We start from the raw sequence: 9,716 nt of genomic DNA, 5'->3' as shown, positions 1-9,716 counted from the left end.
TCCTGTGTTTTATATCTAGCTGTATGTTTTATATCTAGCTGTATGTTTTATATCTAGCTGTATGCTTTATATCTATCTGTATGTTTTATATCTATGTATGCTTTCTGTAGGATAGCATATCATCTCCTGTGTTACTTTTTGTGGTTTATATTTTTTGTAGATATGTCATACTTTATTCTACTGGGCGCTAAAAAGATAAAAATTAGCCAGGTGTGGTGGTGGGTGCCTGTAGTCCCAGCTACTCAGGAGGCTGAGGCAGGAGAATGGCGTGAAGCTGGGAGGCAGAGCTTGCAGTGAGCCGAGATGGCGCCACTGCACTCCAGCCTGGGTGACAGAGAGAGACTCTGTCTCCAAAAAAAAAGATTCCACCTTCAGCTTTGGTCTTAACAAAAGATGCAATGCACTCATTATGTCATACTTTATAAAATTCTCACAGGGAGTAGGTCAGATATCAGCTTTCCAAAGAAATATGATGATAGTCTAAAATAGCCACCAATAAACTCATGCATAGGCTACTTTTTTTCAAGGACCAGAAGAAATACCACTGAGACTGTTCAGGCATTGGCTGCGGGACAAGCAGAACAGGAAGCCACTTCTATGATAAATTTCTGCAGGGCTATTGTTTAAACCACAGTAAAGAACCTGGATGCCCTGTCTGATAACTGGGGCTCTTATTTCAGGAATGGAGCCTTGAGGCTCACCAAGCAAATTTTTGAATAAACATCTGGACTCCAACTGAGTTGATGATCAAAGAAAGTTCACTCCTTTTTTCACCTACTAAGATTTCATTACATTCATATTTAGTTTCCCTGTAGAAAGAAGAATTGACATAAAATTCAGCTAATTCCTCTATTCATTGTTTTTCCTGATTGGGAGGCTTTTCGAGTTCCCAGGTTTCTTGCCTCCTTGGTTCCTATTTAAGGGCACAGCAGAGGAGCCTCTATTAACGATATGGAACAAATAAATCAGCAGAGTTTTTATAGGACTTGTGCTGGTAACTCGCAAATGCAAAATATGTCAAAGTTTTCTGTACACGACCATGGAACATCACCCTTCCAGAAGCCAGCAAGCTAAGGCTATCAAAAGGTTTGAAGATGGCCTAACAAGGCTAGAATGGAGAAGAGGATGGGCCTTCTTTGCCTTGTCATCTTCAGGAAAAGTGCATTTGATGTGCTAACATCTAAGCCAGTGGCGGGCTCATCCAGAAACAGAACAGTTACAGCTCTCATCACCTCCACTGCAATGCTGGGCTTCTTTCTCCTCCAGACACACCCCAAATGACCTGGTTTCCTACCTTGGAGTTTGCTAATTTTGCTGAAGGCCACCTCTTGAATGGTTTTGTTAATGTGTGTTTTTTATTTTTGTTTTCTGGGTTTTGTTTTTGTTTGTTTTTTGTGCCTGACTGTTTATGCTTGTTGACAGCCAAAGGGCCGCTGAAAATTTTTTCCTTACCCTTCGCCATAGCATCTGAGACTACATAATCTGAGACATCTGAGACACCTTTTTTTTTTTTTTTTTTTTGAGATAGTGTCTCAATCTGTCGCCCAGGCTGAAGTGCAGTGGTGTGATCTTGGCCCACTGCAACCTCCGCCTCTTGGGTGCAAGTGATTCCTGTACCTCAGCCTCCCCAGTAGCTGGGACTACAGGCACACACCACCATCCCCGGGTAATTTTTGCATTTTTAGTAGAGACGGGGTTTCACTGTATTGCCCAGGCTGGTATCGAACTCCCAGCCTCAAGCAATCCACCGGCCTCGGCCTCCCAAAGTGTTAGGATTCCAGGCATGAGCCATTGCGCCGTCTTGGGATACTTCTGAAGCTGGCAGGTTGGAGGGTTTCATTTAGCAAAACATCACCAGAGAGGCCATAGGAATCCTTCCTTGCTTCCACCAGAGGGTCCCAGGATAGCATTAAAACCAGTTTTTATCAACCACTGACAACCTTCAATATCTCCTTCTCAACTGTTTTTTAACCAACTAGAAGCAACTCTTCACCTTCATTTAATAGTAAATATTATGAAAACTTCACACAGGTACATCAGATAATGTCCCTAAGTTTTTGGAGGGCCCAGCAGGTAGACCATTAGCGCTGCTTTCTTGTTGTTGTTGTTGTTTTTAAGCGATGGGGTCTGACTACGTTGGCCAAGCTGGTCTTCAACTCCTGGCTTCAAGCAATCCTCCTGCCTCAGCCTCCGAAAGTGAGGGCATTACAGGTGTGAGCCACAGCACCCAGCCTGTCAGTGCTTGTTTTTGATCTTGGGAAAATAAAAATGTTTTTGGCAGACATGTAGAAATTGTTTTTTTCCACTGTGCTGCCATGGGGAGAAATTAACCTTTCACGTAGAACCCTAAATTGAATTCTGATTTATGAAACTTCTAAGGCCACTTCTTTTCTGCTATGGAAAATAATCTCTGCTTAGTCTTCAATGTTAGAACATTTACATGCACACATTCACACACAAATATACACACACAAAGGACAAGCTATGGTCAGGGAGGAAAAAGGACATGCATTATTATCACTCAAATAATGACTCATTTACATGAACCCTATTGTTCACTGAAGAGGAAGGATAGAAATTCACTCATTCATTCAATAAAGATCTATTGTGCACCTAATTTTTTTTTTGATGGTATCTCGCTCTGTCGCCCAGGCTGGAGTGCAATGGTGTGATCTCGCTCACTGCAACTTCCACCTCCCAGGTTCAAGCAATTCTCCTGCCTCAGCCTCCTGAGGAACTGGGATTACAGGTGCCTGCCACTACATGGGCTAATTTTTGTATTTTTAGTAGAGACGGGGTTTCACCACGTAGGCCAGGCTGGAATGCACCTAATTTATGTTACAGCCTGTTCATGTCATGAAGAATAAAGTGGCTCAAACCTGCAATCCCAGCACTTTGGGAGACCGAGGCTGGCGGATCATGAGGTCAGGAGATTGAGACTATCCTGGCTAACACGGTGAAACCCTGTCTCTACTAAAGATACAAAAAATTAAGCCGGGCGTGGTGGCGGGCGCCTGTAGTCCCAGCTACTCAGGATGCTGAGGCAGCAGAATTGCTTGAACTTGGGAGGCGTAGGTTGCAGTGAGCCGAGGTCGTGCCACTGCACTCCAGCCTGGGTGACAGGGCTAGACTCGGTCTCAAAAAAAAAAAAAAAAAAAAAAAAAAAAAAGCTGTTATTCAAATAAAACGTATTTTTAGTAAACAAATGTTTTATTTGCTAACAGGTTGAATTCCTCAATAATTATAAAGGAATCATTTTCTTTTTTCTTTTTTTGAGATGAGTCTCGCTCTGCCGCCCAGGCTGGAGTGAGTGGCGCGATCTCTACTCACTGCAAGCTCCGCCTCCCGGGTTCGCGCCATTCTCCTGCCTCAGCCTCCCGAGTAGCTGGGACTACAGGCGCCCGCCACCATGCCTGGTTATTTTTTTGTATTTTTAGTAGAGACGGGGTTTCACCTTATTAGCCAGGATGATCTCGATCTCCTGATCTCGTGATCCGCCTGTCTCGGCCTCCCAAAGTGCTGGGATTACAGGCGTGAGCCACCGCGCCCATCCCAAATTTTCTATTTTCTTCTTTAATCAGGGTCAATTATTTGTGTCTTTCATCTCTGTTCATATCAGCTGTGATGTGGTCATAGATGACTTTTATCAGGTTGAGAAAGTTCTCAACTATTCCTAGTTAGTTGAGTGTTTTTGTCATTAGAAGGCATGTGCCACCATACCCAGCTCATTTTGGTATTTTTCGTAGAAACAGGGTTTCTCTATGTTGGCCAGTCTGGTCTCGAACTCCTGACCTCGGGCAATCCACCCACCTCAGCCTCCCAAAATACAAGGATTACAGGCACGAGCCACCACTCCCGGCCAGACACATTGGTTATTTAGGAATATATGGTTTCCTTTCTGTCTGTTACTGATTCCTAATTTAATTCCATTGTGGTTTGAATGTATACTTTATGTGATTTCAGTCGTTTTACATTTATCAAGACTTGTTCCATAACCTACCATATGCTTTATCCTAGAGAACGCTCCATGTGCAACTATTCTGTTGATGTTGGATGGAGTAGTCCTTAGATGCCTGCTAAGTCTATTTGGCTTATAGTGTTGTTCAAGTCTTCTATTTTCTTGTGGCTCTTCTGCCTAAATTTTATTATTTAGTGAAAATGTGGTATCAAAGCTGTCAATTTTTTTATTGTTAAATTTCCCATTCTGCCGGGCATGGTGGCTCACGCCTGTAATGAGGTCAGGAGTTCAGCCTGGCCAACATGGTGAAACCCTGTGTCTACCAAATACAAAAATTATCTGGGTGTGGTGGCGCGTGACTGTAGTCCCAGCTACTCAGGAGGCTGAGGCAGGAGAATCGCTTGAACCTGGGAGGCGGAGGTTGTAGTGAGCCGAGAATGGTGCCACTGCGCTCCAGCCTGGGCAACAAGAGCAAAATTCTGTCTCAAATAAAATAAAATAAAGTTTCCTATTCTTCCCTTCAATTCTGTCAGTTTTTACTTTCTGTAGTTTGGGGTGCTACTGTTAGGTATATGTATGGTTATAGGTTTTATATCTTCCCAGTGGGTTAATTTTGTGTCACCATGAAAGTCCCTCTTTATTTCTAGTAACATTAAAAAAAATCTATTTTGTCTGATATAGGCATCACCAACTCCAGTTCTCTTTTGTTTACTGTTTGGTACATCTTTCTTTATCCTTTTACTTTCAACCTATTTGGGTCTAGTGGAGAACTCTTCTACAGCCTTAGGTGAGGGAGTCATGTTACATTATCATCATTAGTACCATTATTTGACATTTGTTTTGCTGACTAGCTACTGCTGGTAGGTTTTTCTTCAACCATTGTGAGGCTCTATATTGAGTTTTATTAGTACATCATCATGAAGAGCTAAAGGCAGGTAAGGATTATTTCCTGAACTGCAATATTGATTAAAGTCATGTGAATGTAGTGAATGTATAAGATTCTTAGAAGAGTTGACATTAAATCAAGGTGAAGATGAGGTTTCAGCCTTACTTAAAGACTGACATTTTCTGCTCTAACTGCGGACAGTACCGTAGCACTGTTATAGTATCTGCTCTGAATGTTAGTCTAGCAATTCAGGGTCTTCTTCATGACAGCTGAACATGAACCATGCGATGGTATATGCATACCAGAGTATGCCTGGCATCCCACCTCCTCCTCCTCCCCCTCCTCCTTGACTGGCTCTGGAAAGCAAGTAGGGTGTAACAATAGGAGTGCTGGAATGTTCCTGTGTGGGGCTGACCTTTGTATCGCTGTTATTCCTCTACTTTCAGATGCAAAAATGATTAAGTTAAAACTGGATGAAAGTCTTTTCTGGGCCACAAGGCTGAGCTGCTTTTGCTCTTTGCAAATCCAAATAATTTAACAGGATTTCTCCCTTTCTCAAATTCCTGTCCCCTACCCTGACCTTTGCATCTTCCCAATATGAGGAAAAAGAAGGAAGTTTTCCTTGTGGGGTTTTTTTTTTTTTATGATGACATGATGGGGCTGGTTGATCAATGGGGAAAACCCCATGTGACAACACACCTTCTGTGTACATTCCCAATATTTGCTATAAATAGAGCCATCCCAGGCTGCTGTCAGAACACAACAGCACTCCCAAAGCACTGGGTACCCAGCACTGAGCAGATCTGTTTTTTGAGCTAAAAAACGATGTGCTGTAGCAAGAGTTTGCTCCTGGCTGCTTTGATGTCAGTGCTGCTACTCCACCTCTGCAGCAAATCAGAAGGTAAGTGTCGCTCTTTCTGCCAGCACAGGAGAAAGACTATTTTCATTTTCCTTTAAGCCTTGAGCTCAACTGGGGGTCCCTAAGGGGTGGAAAACTGTTTGAAAGTATACAAGAGGGAGTGATGGAAGTTTTCAGCCCATTGTGGAGTGGAGGAGAGAAGAGTTAACTGCTGTGGATCAGGCTTTTCTCTTTGCTGTCAGTCTCAGCAGATTTGGGGAGTGGTGGGCTCTTAGAGACCCCTAAACTTCAGGACAAAGCCAAAGTGCTGTTTCTGGGAGTGATACAAAGTGTGTAATGTTACCAGTAGATGGGGCAGTTTTGAAATGTAGAGAATACTCCCACATTCCCAACTTTCTTACCTCCCAACTTAATAGTTTTGGTAAAGTTCAAAACTCATCCTTAAGGAGTAGATTATAATACCTGTCATCAACATCCCCACAAGGCCCGGGGGACTTTGCTTGCCAACTTTGAAATAACATTAATCCCTTACCTGACAGCATGTTGTTATCTGACTCGGGGAATGTCCAAGTATTGCTTTGTTGCTCAATAGTCACACATCACTTTTAGCAACAGGTGCATTCCTGAAAATGCACATCGAATTTTTTTTTTTTTTTTTTTTTTTTTTTTTTTTTTTTTCTTTTTGAGGCAGGATCTCACTTCATCACCCAGGCTGGAGTGCAGTGGCATGATTACTGCTCACTGCAGCCTCAACCTCCTGGAGTCAAGTGAACCTCCGGTCTCAGCCTCTTGAATAACAGGGACCACGGCCGTGTGCCACACACCCGGCTAATTTTTTTACATTATTTTGTAGAGACAGGGTTTCACTATGTTGCCCAGGCTGGTCTCGAACTCCTGGAGGCAAGCAGTCCTTCCTCCTTGGCTTCCGAAAGTGCTGGGATTACAGGCATGAGCCACCATGCCCAACCACGTGTTGAACTTTTGTGAACAAAATTAAACATTCCTATTAGCTAACATGACAATTTCAAAGCGTTTTCACTCCTATAAATCGTATTTCCCTTTGTAGCTCTATTTCTCAAGACTTAGTAGCCAGATAATAAATTAAGATCTGCCAATTTATTCATTTTCTGCTTTTGGAAGTTTATCTACATAAGGGTTCCTTCAAGCAGTAGGGAAGGGGGTGCTCATATTCTTGAATGATTATAGTGAATTGAAATGAAATATTGTCATTTTGTGTTTCTTACTAAAGATATCCCACTTACGAGAAGTCGTGTGTTTCTCAATTGTATTATCGAACCAAAACTTCTCAGCACACGAACTGTTGTTTCAAAGAACTGTAAACTGTGTTAAATTGGTTCTCAACGACCTTACAAAAGTTTCGAAGACATTGAAACTCTTCCACTAAGTGGTTTATTCATCATATACATGAGATTCACTAGATTTTTCACAACTTAAGGTAGTTTTATAATACCAGTCACAGGATAAGTTTGTTCATGTGGACCCAATACCTTTCACTTTTTTTTTTAGCAGCAAGCAACTTTGACTGCTGTCTTCGATATACAGACCGTATCCTTCATCCTAAATTTATTATGGGCTTCACACAGCAGCTGGCCAATGAAACCTGCGACATCAATGCTGTCATGTAAGTTATGAATTGATTTTAATTCAATTGTATCAGGAATACTTAGAAACTTCAGTTTTAAAAATGTTTGCCTTTTTAGAGTTTCATTCAGAAATTCCTGATGTTTTGAACATGGGATCTTATCTTAAAAAGAAAGAAATGATGTGGCAAAGATAGCTTTGTCTTAGTACATATCTACGTCAAAGTTCACTTTAAACAGGACTGGAATAAGGCAAAAACTTGCTTTTTTAAAAATTGTTTGGTCAAAAGGAACTAGTATAGGGCAAAAATCACTTTCTAAGGCTATTAAAGTGATATGTTAGGAAAATATGGAAGATACATATTTTGACTTGAGCATCTTCTACCAGAAAATGTTTGAGACCAAAAGTAAAATCTCAAACTAATTATACTATCACATACAATTTTCTTGATTTATATAGGATATTATATTTTGGAATTATAGAAGTTATTGATCACATACATACATATTCTATGTAACCACCAATAGCAAAATTATACGACAATTCTGGGAGTTTATCTTCTGCCATCGTACTATTATTTGTTACATTGCAGAGAAAGGGAGAATCACTTTCATTTTGCAGCAATCTTCATCAGAAGCATTTTTTTTTGTTTGTTTTTTTGGCATTTTATTTTACCTCGTCAACTGAAGTGTTTAGTGTGTAATGAACTGGAATATAAAATCTCCATTGTACGTTCTATGAAAAACCCATTTAAAAGCTCATTCAACACAAATCAAATTTTCTGATTTTTCAGCTTTCACACAAGGAAAGGGTTGTCTGTGTGCGCAAATCCAAAGCAGACCTGGGTGAAATTTATTGTACGACACCTCAGGTATGTTACACTGACATTTAGCCTCTGCAAAGGTTTGAGGAAAGAGGAGTATTCAAAGGGGTGGGCCGTAGGTTTCTGAGATTCTTTAGTCTAACTATTGTGGAATTTTTAAAGGGAAAATTTGAGTTGGACCACAAAAACAAAGAATGCATTTTTCCACTTCCAGATCATCGTCGTTATTATTATTTTAGTTTATTGATTTCTTAAAAGATGTATTAGATTTCTCTATGCATTTGATAGTTACTAGCTGCCAGATTCTTGTTGCAAAGATGCCTCCTATTTATATAATGTAAAGGCAATCCAGCATTTGGTTGTTTGTTAAAAACCGAAAAATAAACATTAGTTAAACAGAGATCAATGGTTCTGATTTACACTGACAATAATAGACAGTAATACTTTATCAAGGGACGGAAGGCACCTAACACCAGTGTGCCATAGCCACTGAACTTGGAGACACAAGAAATGTGTACATACCCTGTTTCTGTCATTAATGAGCTGAGTTAGGTTGGGCAAGGGCCATCCTGTCTAAACCTCAATTTCCTCATCTGAACTCCGAGCTGCTTGACACACTGAGTTGAGATTAAGGGCATATGAAGCAACCTTTAGGTACCAAAGTCATTCCTCCCATGCAGTCACCTTGTCATTACTTACACTTTTCTTCTTTTTCATTTTACAGCAAAAAAATCAACAAGATGTAGAAACTGTGGCTTTTCTGGAATGGAATTGGACTTAGCCCAAGAACAGAAAGAACCTTGCTGGGGCTGGAGGTTTCACTTGCACATGATGGAGGCTTTAGTGCTTATCTAATTTGCACCTCATTGGGACTTGTCCAATTAATGAAGTTGATTCATATTGCATCATAGTTTGCTTTGTTTAAGCATCACATTCAAGTTAAACTGTATTTTATGTTATTTATAACTGTAGGTTTTCTGTGTTTGGCTATTTAATACTAATTTTCCATAAGCTATTTTGGTTTAGTGCAAAGTATAAAATTATGTTTGGGGGGGAATAAGATTATATGGACTTTCTTGCTAGCAACAAGCTATTTTTTTAAAAAAACTATTTAACATTCTTTTGTTTATATTGTTCTGTCTCCTAAATTGTTGTAATTACATCATAAAATAAGAAAAATGTTCATAAGACAAATATTGAAAATAAAGAAAGAAACAAAAAGTTATTTTGCTGATTGAGTTATATATCATTTTTATGATGTGTATTGAAACCATTTCCAGGCACAGAAAATATAAGAATTGTCTGAGAAATTACATTCGCCACTTACTTCTAGTTGTTCCCTTGACCTCGGCCCCTCATGGCCCTGGATTTGATTTTACATTAATTATAATGGAACAGTTTGTTCTATTTTTTTCTTTAATTCCAAGTCATCCAGACTAAAAGTTGAAAAAGATCCTATATCTGAAATTCATAACCCAATGTTTGTTGATTTTTAAAAAAACTGTTTAAAATAAGAAACCATGCCCACACACCTTTTGACTACAGGGACACAACAACCATTTAGAATATACCTTCAGGGATCACTTCT

General features: G+C 40.1%; 1 protein-coding gene across 2 annotated transcripts; it reads left to right on the top strand.

Annotated features, from left to right (window-relative positions):
* Window positions 1-5,598: 5,598 nt before the first annotated feature.
* On the top strand, window positions 5,599-9,358 carry CCL20 (C-C motif chemokine ligand 20). 2 transcript variants are annotated; one of them, XM_010375601.2, is made up of 4 exons: window positions 5,599-5,745; window positions 7,234-7,345; window positions 8,099-8,176; window positions 8,853-9,358. In XM_010375601.2, exons 1-4 carry the CDS (start codon window positions 5,670-5,672, stop codon window positions 8,872-8,874), a joined length of 288 nt encoding a protein of 95 aa, XP_010373903.1. In that variant the 5' UTR covers window positions 5,599-5,669; the 3' UTR covers window positions 8,875-9,358. The 2 variants fall into 2 exon arrangements, with proteins under 2 accessions (XP_010373903.1, XP_010373902.1); XM_010375600.2 differs by having other exon boundaries at window positions 7,231-7,345.
* The last annotated feature ends 358 nt before the right edge of the window (window positions 9,359-9,716 follow it).

This window comes from Rhinopithecus roxellana, chromosome 14, assembly GCF_007565055.1.
Source record: "Rhinopithecus roxellana isolate Shanxi Qingling chromosome 14, ASM756505v1, whole genome shotgun sequence".
Taxonomy (NCBI): Eukaryota; Metazoa; Chordata; class Mammalia; order Primates; family Cercopithecidae; genus Rhinopithecus; species Rhinopithecus roxellana.
This window is presented reverse-complemented; position numbering and strand designations above follow the sequence as displayed.